At 41.6% G+C, this 14,462-nt stretch overlaps 1 protein-coding gene across 5 annotated transcripts in view; it reads right to left on the minus strand.

Moving 5' to 3' along the window:
* Positions 1–10,274: 10,274 nt before the first annotated feature.
* Positions 10,275–14,462, minus strand: part of KCNH7 (potassium voltage-gated channel subfamily H member 7) — a 385,987-nt gene continuing 381,799 nt past the window's right edge. For all 5 annotated transcript variants that reach the window (XM_073545747.1, XM_073545745.1, XM_073545746.1 and 2 more), the window contains 2 exons: positions 11,744–11,936; positions 10,275–10,567 (listed from right to left, as the gene is read on the minus strand). In XM_073545747.1, the coding sequence (XP_073401848.1) occupies positions 10,334–10,567; positions 11,744–11,936 (427 nt within the window). In that variant the 3' untranslated portion in view covers positions 10,275–10,333. The remainder of the gene's footprint in view (positions 10,568–11,743; positions 11,937–14,462) is intronic.

Here is a 14,462-nt window from a genome sequence, read left to right on the forward strand (position 1 = left end):
GTTCCGCTCCTGGTTTTGGCTTACAAATACTGATGGAAAATACTGACCACATATGAACATGGAGGAAGGGAGCGAGCAGAGTACAAGGCGGAGAGGTGAGCTACGGTGAGGGGAGAGGTGGGGATAATAGTGTTTAACTCCCTTCAAAACGCTGTGGAAAATGAAGGCGTCGCTGTAGTTGCTATGGGCAACTGAGTGTTGTAGAATTCGGCAGTCTCAGGCCTTGTTCACATGTCGCATTCTTATGCTCAAATCTAGTATATGCCAGGAACGCTCAATGTACATACTAAACATGTCCGCAGTCAGCTGGAGGCCAATCCTAGTGCCATTTTGGCCTCCATCTGACTGATCTACAACTGTATGCGTGAAATGACTGCCATAGACTGTCTCCTGTCATCCGTTAGCAGTTATAGCATCTGGTTCACAAACTGCTCCATCTCCTTGGAGTTGAGTGATGGACCTAGCAGGGGCACTACACAGCCTGAGTTTTTCTTGGGTGTACACTCTAAACCAAACATGAGATGTGAACAAGGCCTACGTTGTCAAAACTCTGCTTGCCCACAGTAACCAATCAAAAGGCAGCTTTTATTCTGCACCAGTGTTACAGATGAAAGCCGAGCTCTGATTGGTTGCTAGGGGCAGCACCAGTTTCTCTTCATGGCTGAGAAACGTGACGCTTATTAAATCCATTACTGTTAAGAAAAAGGTTGAAAACCATATATGTTATTCACAGCAAATCTCTACACGCATCGATGGGTTTTGATCTAAAGTCTGTAAAAAAGAAATATATATAAATGAATTAGAAAGATAAAAGAATTATTTAGATTCATCACGTGTGCACAGATTTGTAGACTTTTCACGACTTATATAGCTAAGATTGAAAATCCAAGGGGTCCGGCGTTAAGGACTTGTAGGTTCTAAGCGTAAAAGTGACACTTTGGTTGAAGACTGGGACGTGTGTGAAAGTTATATGCAGCATCCTCCATTGCGCAGTAGGGCACAGATTGGTTTAAATGGCCTTTTTGTAATACCTAATCTCCCCTGCGGAGGTGCTATAGGGGAACTGCACACATTTTGGTGGATTATTCCATAGTTTACCAGTGAAATCCTAGGACTCATGAAGATGTCCATGGATCTAGGTCCGAGCACAGATTGTAATGCACAGTATGGCTGCCGCTATCCTGACCTGAATTTGACAGCCTCCTGAGCCTTCATGTGTTCAGGTCGTGAGACCCACTGACAGTCCTTGCCTTGCAGTCTGTGAACGGACCGAGGTCCACAGACATCAGCACCAGCCCTTACCCAACAGACACACGGTGTCATCCTTAGGATTTAATTTTCATAATTTTCAGTCAAGTAAAAAAAACAAATCCGACAGTTAACGGAATGTGCCATCATAAGATGACCTATTGAGTAAAGGGAACCCGACAGGTCCCTCATATCCTCCAACCTATCTTCCTTTATAAATACCCTGCCTACCAAGCCCTCTGTCCTGATGACACATTAATAGATGTTTATAAAAAGCATTTTTAAAGTGTTTTTAATGTGCAAATCATTTTTTGGCTAGCCGATGGGGCCATTTTCCCTCCAGGCTAGTTGACCCACCCAGTATGTTATCACGCCCCTGTGGGCGTGAAAACTTGATTTGCGAGAGACGGGGACATCACTCATGCATGCGACTTTCTGTCCTGCACATCACTGCATCTTTGAAGCCAGGGGGTAACACTTCCCGACCTCAGAGGCGCATTGCGCATGTCCGGAAGCGAAGAGGCCGTCTGACGTCCATGGAGGAGCCGAAGATCAGGCACCAATTCGCTCTGTTCTCTTGATATCAGGCTTCTTTGCTTCTGGACATCCACAGTTCGCCTCTGAAGCGGGGAAGCATAAAACCGGCTTCAGAGGGGCAGTGACATGTAGGAAAGAACGTCGAGAGCATGCGCGAGTCGCCGGCTCATACAAATCCCCTGTGGAAGCGATAACATGCTGAGTGGGAGGACTAGTCTGGGAAAACAAAAATGCATGGGATGTTTATCTTGTACATAACACAGTTAAGCACTTTTCCTCCAGTTTTTTCTGATTGCTTTTTGCCTTTGAGGCCATCGGAGCTTGCTGCAGTGTATTATCCAATTAAAACCAAGGTTTTTCAACATAATTTGTCAAAAAAAGATCTAATCATAAGAGATCGTCTCCATTACAGATCCTGTAAAAATTGTAGCGTTGATGCCAGTGTGAAGAGGACACTTCTTACATCACCTCCTATCTAATGTACTCCTATAACTTGCACCAAGAAAGCGATGTTCTTAATTTGGTGCCATGTATGATTTCTTTCAGCCACACCACTTGGTTTCAACAGTTTTAAAAAAAAAAATTCAAATTTCTAGCAGCCATTTTGTAGTCCTATACGGATCCATGTTGACATTTGTGGCCAAGTCTGATCTACAACCATGGATCAGAATAGGACTTGCTCTGAGTATTATGGCTCTCAAACACGAAGCTGGGATTTTCTCGTGTGTAAACATTCGTGAAGCTCTATGGGTCCAAGTGATGTCGAGAAAAAAAATCAGAGAGTACATGGATGTGGTCACATGGATAAGTGTTTTATACCAACAGTACTTTTAAAGTGGTCCTATAATAAGGGCTCATTCAGACATCCATTGTTCTCATGTACCAAAAAAATAGTCCTAGTATCTGTATTTTTGTTTGGAATTTCATCAGATTCTAATTAGGGTATCATCCGAGTTTTAACAGTTTTTCTCAGATGAGAAAAAAAAAAAGTTTCTGTGAAAAATTCCCAGCTGTCGGATCAATCAGACATGATTTTACTCAGTCCGCAAAAAAAAAAAAAAATTAGACAAAAGTTGGAATAAGGGCTCTTTCAGGTGTCCGTCATCATCGGTCCGATCATGAAACACAATGCATGTACTGGCCACCCATCTCCCGACCCGAGCGTGACAGCTTCATATATTTCTACGAGGCTGTCACGCTTGGTTTGGGAGATGCGCAGTCGGTCTGTGCATTGCAATCTGAGATCAGACCAATGATCACAGACGTCTGAAAGAACCCAAACGCCTTTAAGGGGTTTGTCCGTAATTGACATTTTTTACTGATCCACAGAATAGGTGAGAAGTATCTGATTGCTCTGATCATTAGAACAGGGTTTAGAATTCCCCCATTGTCCTCACCTCAAGACCACAGTGAGAATATCTGAATGGAGAAGTGGTTGAGCGTTTGCCCTGCCACTCCATTCCATGTCCAAGGCTCTGATGGAAAAAGTGGAATATTGTGCTTGACTTTACTAACTTGTGGGAAAACCCTTTTAACTGCTTTCATGGCAATACTACTGTATAAAGACCGTGACTGAATGGGCCACCACACCTCAGAGAACTTTACACTGTGTAAATGAAGAATCTTATCAGTCCGGAAACTCGGGAAGAATGCGGTTATTATATTACTTTGCACTTTCGAACACTTATATATGGTATTGTAAACTATCTTACTATGTCTTTACAAGTGAATTCCTTAGTGTAGAAGAGGCAGGCAACATCTGCAAACTTCATCAGGAGGTGAGGTCCATGTGCAGGACAAAGGATGTCTTGGCTAGAGTGAAGAGTGATAAAAGGAGTGTCTCTCACTTTGGAGCATCTGTGCTCCCCATATTACACAGGCAGTCCAGAGGGAGCATGCTGTGAGGTATGGTTACAGAGGCAACATGATGTAGGGTATGGTTACAGAGGGAGCATGCTGTGAGGTATGGTTACAGAGGCAACATGATGTAGGGTATGGTTACAGAGGGAGCATGCTGTGAGGTACGGTTAGAGGCAACATGCTGTGAGTAATGGTAACAGAGGGAGCATGCTGTGTGGTACGGTTACAGAGGTAACCTGATGTAGGGTATGGTTACAGAGGGAGCATGCGGCATGGTATGGTTACAGAGGGAGCATGCTATGAGGTATGGTTACAGAGGGAGCATGCAGCATGGTATGGTTACAGAGGGAGCATGCTATGAGGTATGGTTACAGAGGGAGCATGCGGCATGGTATGGTTACAGAGGGAGCATGCTATGAGGTACGGTTAGAGGCAACATGCTGTGAGTAATGGTAACAGAGGGAGCATGCTGTGTGGTACGGTTACAGAGGTAACCTGATGTAGGGTATGGTTACAGAGGGAGCATGCGGCATGGTATGGTTACAGAGGGAGCATGCTATGAGGTATGGTTACAGAGGGAGCATGCGGCATGGTACGGTTACAGAGGGAGCCTGCTGTAAGGTACAGTTACAGAGGTAACAATGTGGGGTATAGTTACAGAGGGAGCATGCGGCATGGTAAGGTTGCAGAGGGAACATGCTATGGCAGGAAGGTGAATCTTTGTTATAGTTAAAGAAAACCATCTCGCTATGGCTCTGATGTAGAGTGACACTGTAAGTGGATTCGGACAAGAACCAAACCATTCTTGATATTGGTGTATGTCCCAGCTGCCCAACTGCTGTTCTACTTTTAAGACCCTTGCATGAGCCCATATATCCCCTCCCCATATCATAGATGGATGGTCATGTAATTCCAGGCTGAAAGACTTTAGTCTCTTAGAACTACAGATATGCTTGCAGCCCTATGCTCTACCAGGGTATAAGAATGTCATGAAGGAGGTCATCATCATGAAGACACTCTTGGCTTTAGGATCAGTCAAGCATCTAATGGGTAAGAGGGTCATCAGATTCCTTCCAATGGAGGCATTTATGGGAAAAGAGGGATCGGAGTGACAGTTTTCAACAAACCTTTATTCCCGTGGGACAGTTTTGGCTGTCGTCTCTTCCCTTCTACCTACTAAAATCACATGCATAAGAGTGTGGAGGCTGAGGAATGATGTATGCAATGGGGTAGCGAGTGAAATAGCTCTTAGATGTCTGCTGTCTCATCTTAAATGTCCACCTTTTGGGCCCTTTTTTTTATCTTTAAATACATGTATTTCGAGCTAAATATCATTTTAGCATTTGGGTTTCATAAAAAATTTAGCACGGTTTGGATTTTATAGGCTCTTTCTTTCTCTGCACACTCAACCCTGATGGGTTTTGTGGTAATAAATGAGTTTAGAGAAGCTCAGAAAGCGACAGATTAAAGTTACAAACTCTCCTGTCAGACAGTCCGAACCAGCTCACTCACCAATTCACAGTTAACTCATTCTGCAGCCAGCAACAGACAGTGCAACACTGAGGCTGTGCGTTTAATGAAACCCAAAGATTTTTTTGCTCAAAGTACAAGCATTTAATTAGGAAAACAAATGGGTCTCAAAGGTGGACCAGCCCCTTTAAAGGAAAACTGATGGTAGATTCATCCTGACCGAACCATGAGAATGAATTACAGACTGACTGCTGTTGCAGCCATGTTTGTTTTTCTTCCTTTATGTGTATGTATAGGGAGAGAAGCTCCTGGCACTTTTCCCACGGACTAGTCTCCCGAGATGCAGAGTTCCTGTTTTTCAAAGCACAGTGTTTTCTCTGAAACTTGATGCAGTCTCTAATTCATGCTACCTGTGGTCCGGACAGCAGGGATCTCCAGATAGGTTTCCTGATTTTAGCCTTTCGAATATTTCGGTAAATATGTAGAAGGGGTGGCATATTCCACTGAACAATATTTTGGGAGAAAATATTCTGCCAAATATTCCTGTCTAGTCATTTTCCTGTAAAAGAACTGCTGTTAGGGGAGAAACGTTCTGCACTCGGCAGCCCCTGAATGGCAGCATACAGAGGTTGTGCAGACTGTGGTCACACAACTCGGCCATGTGCAGTTTACTTTCTAAGAGTCATTAATATTTAATTACTTATTCTTAAATTTCCTACATTATTTAGATCATTGTATCGGAGCGGAGGCCATATACCAATACAATTACTGATTACAGATTTGGAGGGAGAAAAAAATAAATAAAGACAATTTTGAAAATTGACAGGTCCAGGAAAGTGTCGCATTGCTGCACAGTAGAAACGACTGTGAACACGACAATGACAGCAGAAAAGTCTGAATTCAGCAGCGGTTATGCGTGACCGCACTCTGCACATTTCGGGATCGGCACCCACAATTAAAGGGACGCTGACAGGTCACGTGATGGCACAACGCAAACAGTCATTTCAAAGGACACTTGCCGCTGAGACGCGATAACGCGGCGCTGAGCTGCTGAACAGCTGGAATTCGTAAATTTCATCCAACTAAACAAGATATTAAAGAGATACGATATAATAATCTCCCAGATCGTCACCTTAATGGTTTTGTTCTAAAGTGGCAGCCATTGTTACGTTTGACATTTATAAGCCCATTAAAAAAAAAAAGCCTGTCCCACCATTTTATATCACATCCGTTGTATTAATCGTCAAAAATGAATGCTATTTGCCATTTACATGCTGTTAAAAAAGTCATCCAGTGGAAAGTAATGCTGTTTATAGTACATGGTATAGCGCCACCTGGTGTTCAAAGTGTATAGCGCTATGCATGTCCATCTTATGAACGGACACACAGGCTCAGTCACTCTACCTATGGCCAGGACTCTGCAAAGTGATCCCTAATACTACACAGCAGCCAAACTACCGAGAACATAAATATTCCAACCTCAAATCGGTATAAATCCATACGTACACTATTATTGCTTTCAAATATGAATCATCACTGTCACATTACTACATCACAAATGGACATACAGGCATTTTCCAAGGAGCATTCCTCGGGTTTTATTCTCATGGGGATTTTTTTTAGACATATAGGTATAAAATATTAAGTAATGATGAAGTAATAAAAATAAAAATGATCATATTTATTTTAGTCTAATGTGTATGTTCGGAGAGTTAAGAATCTAGTATGTCTGATTTCAGGTCATTGCTCCTTTTTTTTTTCTCTAAGAAATAAGCCAACGCCAGAGATGTCTGGCAGTGGCTCTTTCATGGGCAGCACAAAAGGGTTCGTCTCAGCTCAAAAGGGCTCGTCACAGCATGCTCCCTTCCAAGGGCAAAAAGACACAATGTAGAATTATTTTTAAAGGGTTCACAGAACAGAATAGTTGTGAGCAGAAAACTGGCAAAATTACTTAGGAGTAATGATGAGCGAGCATGCTCGGATAAAGCGTTATCAGAGCGTGCTAGTGGGCTAACTGAGGATCTTTGGCGCACTCAAAAAGTATATTCGAGACCCCCAACAAACAGGCCATCCCTGCATGTGTTGCGGGTGTCTAACATCAGCGAGACATGCAGCCGCGGGGACTGGAACATATTATTTGAGCTCGCTGAAGTCACTCGGTTAGCACCCGAGCATGCTCAGATAACACCTTATCCCAGCACGTTCGCTCATCACTACTTAAGAGCAATTTAAGAATATATATAAGGACGTAGCGAGAGCCGTGATGAGTGCAAATCACAAATTGAATATTGTACACAAAGTTTCTTTTGGGCTATAATTAATGTTTTATGGATCATGAAAAAATGTCCGTAATGACATAATGGCCAAACAGCGATGTAGTCAATCGCCAGAATTCCCCAGCCGTCCTCTCGTGTGCACTGGTGACTCCTAAATAATGCACCCACCTGTCTGCGCAGGTAATTATTCCCATCACAGCAGCAATGTTTGCTTACTCCGGCACACACAGCACATTTGTAATAGGATATTCTCGTATCTAGGCTGCGCTATTCCGTACGTTCCCTCCGGGGCTGTTCATCTGTATGCAAATACTCAAGACTTATTCTCCAGGCCTATAATTAACACTGGAAAATGTTCTGGAAACCTATTCATTGCCCTGAGGACTAAAAAATCCAAGGAAGACAAAGTGAAACCGAGACTAGTCGATCACCCGCCGTAGCCGGGCGCTGTGCGCGCAACAAGCTCTGCTAAAGAACTGTGACTTTAAGCCTGGTTTGGTGTAAAGACTTTTGCTCGTCCATCGCTTTGTTCGTATTTTTTACTAGTTCTATATAGATATTCTCATAGACAGAACTTTAAATCCAGAATAAAAAAAAATCATATCTATGTATACGGATATATTTTTTCTCTGCGTTGTGTCCCTCTTTTTTTTCACACTCAAAAAAAATCCCATGCAAGATGAGTAAAGCATCGATTGACATGCCCAAAATGCGTCACTTTAAGGCTATGCCCATCGACTTCACCGGGGTTGTGCAATGAAAAACAAACCCTTTCTACATGCCCGATACAGTCATATAACCAGAACGGACAGCCGCTAATTTGGAAAAGTCATTGCTCTGGTAGGTCATGAATTTTAGGATTGGCTACGAAAGCCAAGGTGTGGCATGACGCAGCAATCCTTGAGAATTAATGGCGCTGAGGTTTGGGTTTTTAGAAAATGTTTTTCTAAAGAGCAAATGAGAAATTCTCCTTATTCTTCATGTTCTAAAGCCACATACAAGATACCTCTCGGCAACCCCCCCCTCCTGTTTGTTAGGCAATCCATGCATGTGTTGCGGCTGTCGAACAGACATGCAGGCACGGGGGGGTCCCAAACATATTATTCGAGCACGCCGAAGACCCTCGGTTAGCACCCGAGCATGCTCAGATAACACCTAATCCGTGCACGTTCGCTCATCACTAATAGACAACCTATGACACTATACAAGGGACCCCCGTCTCCTATCATGCTTACCGGCTCGTACAATTCGATGGACTGGCAAGACATAGGTACGCGATTTAATCTACTCTACACTAGCAGCAATGGGGACTGCATGCTTATTCTAAAGTGAATCTTTCAATTTTAATACCATGTTATTTTAGCCCCATTGTTCTACGATGATTATTTATATTATACAATTCTGTATTGGTTTCCTTTTTTTTATAAGAATTTATAAATAACCCTGTATAGATAATGTTGATAGGACGTGTGCTACCTGCAGCCTCCACTAGGTGGAGCTTAGGAGTTTATTGCATACTACCAAGTTCTATTTACAAACAGTAGGCAGGAAACTCTTCAGCGCCCCTTAGTGGTGGCTGCAGGATGACAGACTATGAAAAATTTACTTTATACACTGGATCCGCATCCGAAAATCTGAGCTTTAATTAATGGCTAGAAAGACATATCATGAATATGATCTAAGTAGAGTACATTAAAAAAAAATAATAAGTTCAAAGATGGATATTTGCTATCTCAATTGCAACAGACTTCCCCACATTTCAGCACACAATTTCTGCATGATTTCTTTTTGCATTGTGCTTTTCCCCGCCACCTTAAAAGGAACCTGAAACAAGCATGTGCAGTAAGGAGTGGCAGTCTCTTATACGGCACACTGTGATCAGGTAGCACTCCAAGGCGAATGTTGACGCAGTTCTTTGACGTGGATTTTTCTGCTTGGAAAAAAAAACTCACAAAAACAAGAAACCTTACATAAAACAAAGTTCTCTATGGTGTCTTTGGGATTTTTTTTTTTTTACAGGCTTTTTGTTTATAGGGCATTTTTTGGTTAAATTTAAAGCATATTTTCAAGCTGAAAAACTCTATTGACAAGTTCCTTCTTTTTTTTCCCAGGTGGAAAAAAACACAAAACCATGTGCACAATAGGAGACATATTGAAAAGTTATTTGAAACATCTGAATAATTTTTTTTTCATTTTCAGTGGATTTTGGAGCACAATCTGCTACACATCCCAAAAAAAATAAACCCTAAGTTTGTAAAAGTTTTTTTTTTTTGCGTGTGCGTTTCTTTAGGCGGTTTTTTTTTCTGCATCAATGGATTCAGAAACTTTGTTGCTATTTTTCAAGCATAAAAGGACTTTAAAAAAAATGACGCGTAGCTTCTTTCTTTTTTTTTCCCATGGGGCAAAAAAAAAAATTAAAAAAAATCACGTGCATTTTTTTTATTGAAATAAAAAGGAAGTTTTTTTTTCCATGTGGATTTCGAAGCGGAATCTTCTACAAAATCCACATTAAAAAAAAAAAAAAAAAAATAATATAGTAATAATAATCTGGAAGAATTCGACAGTCAGTTTTCACTTGATCATATTACATCTCTGAGAAATAATTTAATATCATTCTTCATGCGATTAAAATTAAAAAAAAAAAAAAAAAAAACACTTCCTAACATGCAAGTGTTAAAAAAAAGGAAAAATAAAAAATATAAGGTGCCTTGTGATGCTGGCAGTTTTCTATTTAAGCATACAGTCTTTCCATGATGTTACATCATGACTTCTCAAAAGCTTCACATGTATCAAAATATACAGTACTTTTGCATATTAGATATCCATTTTTTTAACCCCTGAGTCAAGTAAAGAGGATTTTACATACAAAGAGGAAAACAGCCATTAAAAGCACTTACAATTTATTTGAAAGTACCTATAAAAGAAACTTTTTTTTTTGGGGATTATTTTCCAGGAAGACCAGGGTCGGATTCGTGCCTGTGCAGGGGGGACATGTTCCCTCTGTGGTGCGTGGAAGAATCTGGCAGAGATGTGTGTCTCATCGGGTTCAGATATGACGTGCATCGCCTCGGCTGGAACTCCAGCGTCAGGTTGTCCTCAGATGTTGCGTTTAGATGGATCACGCTAGGGATGGATTCTTTGGATTTTGGTTTTTCAAAGTCTACAAGTTCAGAGCTCTGTAAAAAAAAAAAAAAAAGAAATAATAAAAAAAAGAAATATATATGTTATAGAGCATCTGTCAGCAGGGTTTTTTTTTTCTATGAAATCCAAGAGAATCACAATGTAGGGCCAGAGAGCCTGATTCCGGGCATGTGTCACTTATTAAGCGTGCTGTAATTTCAATACAATCAGTGTTTTATCAGCAAGAGATTATCACTACAGGACTAGGACTCACGTGCAAGACAGTCCAGCTAATCTGTGTAACCCCGCCCCTGAAGCTGCCAATCAGTGGTTGTGGGTGCTCAGAATTGATAGCGCCGATATATCACTGGAATCAGGCTCTCTGTCTCTACATCATGCTGTTCTCAGATTACATTAAAAAAACGCAGATTCCCTTTAATTGGTACACGTCCCAATGTTCTCAAAGAGCAGAATTAATGTCAAATTATGCACAAATAGCAACTTTTTATGCATGTTAAAGGAAATCGGTCACCAGGTTGTTGCCACCTAGTCTAAGAGAAACATAATATAGTGGGTTCAGACACTGATTCCAGTGATGTGTACTTTGATAATATCTCTGTTTTATCGGCAGGAGATGATCACTAGCGAACTAGTAAACCTGCTGCCAGGTAGTCAAGCATATACATGAGCTCTGTATAATACTGCCTCTAACCACTGATTGGCAGATTTTTGCGTACGCACAGTGTATACAGAAAGCGTCCAATCAGTGATATCGGCGGGGTTATACAGAGCTCCGCATTCAGAGGAATGCTAGATCTGCAGCAGAGAAAATGGTGATTTTATCAAAACTACACCAAGCAGCTCAGTAAGTGATAGATTGCTGGAATCAGTTTCTCTGCCCCTACATCATACTGCTCTCAGATGGGCAAAAACCTGAGGACAGATTCCCCTTAAAATTAATTTGTTCCAACTATTTTAAACTGGTGTTCCCAAGAGTAAAAGGTACCGCCTTATCTATTGAACAGGTGATTACTTTGGGTCCAGTTATCCCAAGAACAGATCTCTGACCAGTCCTATCGGAGTGAAGCGTTGGCCGCACGCTTGCACACCACTCCATTCACTCTTCATAGGCTTATAGGGTAGTAGAAAACTCTCTCTTTATGCCGCTTTGCAATGTGCATACGTTTGGACGATGTCCATCGGTAAGTATTTCCCACGTGTCCTGTACTCGCCTGTGGTGACGGTGTAAAGCTCCGGTCTGTTTTGATTGACGCACGAGGATGTTGATTCTGCACCTGCCTGACCGTCGGCCTTTGATATTCAGAATTGGCCGTCACCATGCTGTAAGCGGGAGGGACGAGGGATGGCGGTCTCTGCAGGAGCTGGAGAATAGCCTGGATATCAGCAGTCATTTGCGATTCCAGCCTGTAATTACAAATTAACTCTGAATTATTCCACATATTAAAAATCAACTTCGGTGTTCCTCTGAGCGAGCGCGCTGCACAGATCGGTCACACTCAACGCTCTTCTTTTATCTTGGCCCAGATGTAATTAAAATAGGACTAACAGGGAGATGTGAGAGATGACTGCTGTGCCGACGTCAGGCTGCAAGAAGGTGGGAACGTCGGCTGATCGAAATATTATACATCAGTAAAGCAAACGTGTTAGTTAAGATATTCAGTGACGAACGTCTGATCCCACTGCCCCCCTACATACTGCACAGCAATAGTGACTCCTGCAACCGCCACTAGAGGGAGCTCACTGCAGACAGACTCTAACAGCTTCAAATAGCAGGTACAGTGATCCACATGCACCGATCTCCCCCTGAAGGAAGGAGAACCTCGAGGGGTGGAGGGGTGTACTCAGTTTGAATAGTTACCAAAACTTGGAAGTTTAGTTGTATCTATCTATCATCTATTATCTATCTAGGGTGGCATGGTGGCTCAGTGGTTAGCATTACAGCCTTGCAGTGCTGGAGTCCTGGGTCCGAATCCCACCAAGGACAACATCTGCAAGGAGTTTGTATGTTCTCCCCATGTTTGTGTGGGTTTCCTCCGGGTTCTCCGGTTTCCTCCCACATTCCAAAGACATACTGATAGGGAAATTAGATTGTGAGCCCCATCGGGGACAGGATGATAATGTGTGTAAAGTGCTGTGGAATATGATAGCGCTATATAAAGATTATTATCTATCCAGTGTCGGACTGGAGTGCCAAGGGCCCACCAGTAACACTGACCTTGGGGGCCCACTTGCATACAAATATTACACTCCCCTTGTTCACAAATTTACCTATATCTATATATAATAATAAACTGAGTAGTTTGATTAGTGAATGGTGACATGTTGCCTTTTTCTATACAGAATCAATTGAATTATGCCAAGTACTTCTCATACAGGGGGGTTGGGGGCCCACCGGGGGATTACCCTGTGGGCCAGTCCAAGCCTGTATCCATCTATCATTTATCTACTATTTATCTATTATCTATATATTTATATCATCATTCACTGAACGCATACGTTATTCTTATAGGAAAATGAGAGTACAGAGGGTCTTAGATCCTTCCAATTTCTTGAATTTTGGTTCAAATAAAAATACAAATTCCATGTATTATAGCAAATTTCTGGACAGAAGATGAAATATGTTAAAAAAAAACCCACACAAGCGGCTGGATGACCACTAAAATAACCTCAGCTGCTAGGGTCAGTAAGGGTAGGTGTCACCCCTAGAGAAAGTAAACCCTGATATTATACAAAAACTGACCGCGCTCGAGGGAGAACATCTAAATATATGTCTAGTTATAAAGGTCAAAAAGCAGTCAATAATACTCTTAAAAAGAAGGTTCCTACAAGGAATGGTAAAATAACACACAAATCCAAAAGAATTAAAAATACACAGAAATTTGCACAAACACACAAAATCTGTATACAGGTGGTGAAAAGGGTGGCTAATCCCTGCCCCCCAAGTGAATCCAAAAGGCCAGAAGTTTAACTTAAACAACACATGGAAAAAAAAATTGACATAACTAGCTTTGCCCATATGAGAGCCTAAATAATGCTGCCATAAAGTGCAGACAAAGTCAGGTAGTGCTGCCCTTGCCCTTGTGTGTTATTTTACCTTTCCTTGTAGGAACCTTCTTTTTAAGAGTATTTTTGACACCTTTTTAACCTCTTTTATAACTAGGCATAAATTTCGAATTTTCTCTCTCGAGCGCGGTCAGTTTTTGTATAAAATTCTGGACAGTCTGCAACACACACGTCAGCCACTGGGTGGACACACTCACATAGACACCAATAGCATAAACAACTCCAGACAGAGTGTCATAAAATCATATTTTATTTTTTTCTCAGATCTAATCACTTTGCGCATCTCAACTCAGGACTTGTTGAGCTCAAAGAAAAAGTAAGAAAGGTCTCTTCCGTAAACTACTTTTTACAAAACATTTGGTTAGACGGATCCTCCGGTATTAAGTGCTATTACTGGGAAAATGAAGCATCGCATGGGGTTGGAGTTGAATGAATTTACCCAAATTTTATTAAGGCAGATTTGCGCATTTTAGGATGGAATTCAATTTGCATAAATAAAAACTGGATGTGAATTGAATCGGCCAGGAAGATGTATACTTGCATCTCCTCAGCCCTCCCCGTACTGCAGCTGCCGCCACTGATCCACCGACTGGCTCTTTTGTCTTCTATATTCGTTTTTGTCCTTGGGTCTTCCATTCACTGATTCCACTGAAATTTATCTCTACATGGAAGTCACATAAATAAATAGGCTTCACAGAAACCCAGAAAGTTTTTTTTTGTATTTTAGCTTATAGAGAATTGTCTGCATGCCTCTGTATACTTCTATAGTCACAGGACAGGCTGCCATTAGTGGTCTCCTCTACGAGCATCTATTTCTCGCAACAAAGTAGAAGAACACTCATGAAAAATACCAGTAAATTCACAGCA

This window comes from Dendrobates tinctorius, unplaced genomic scaffold (assembly GCF_039654945.1).
Source record: "Dendrobates tinctorius isolate UK_male_01 unplaced genomic scaffold, ASM3965494v1 ptg000143l, whole genome shotgun sequence".
Lineage (NCBI taxonomy): Eukaryota > Metazoa > Chordata > Amphibia > Anura > Dendrobatidae > Dendrobates > Dendrobates tinctorius.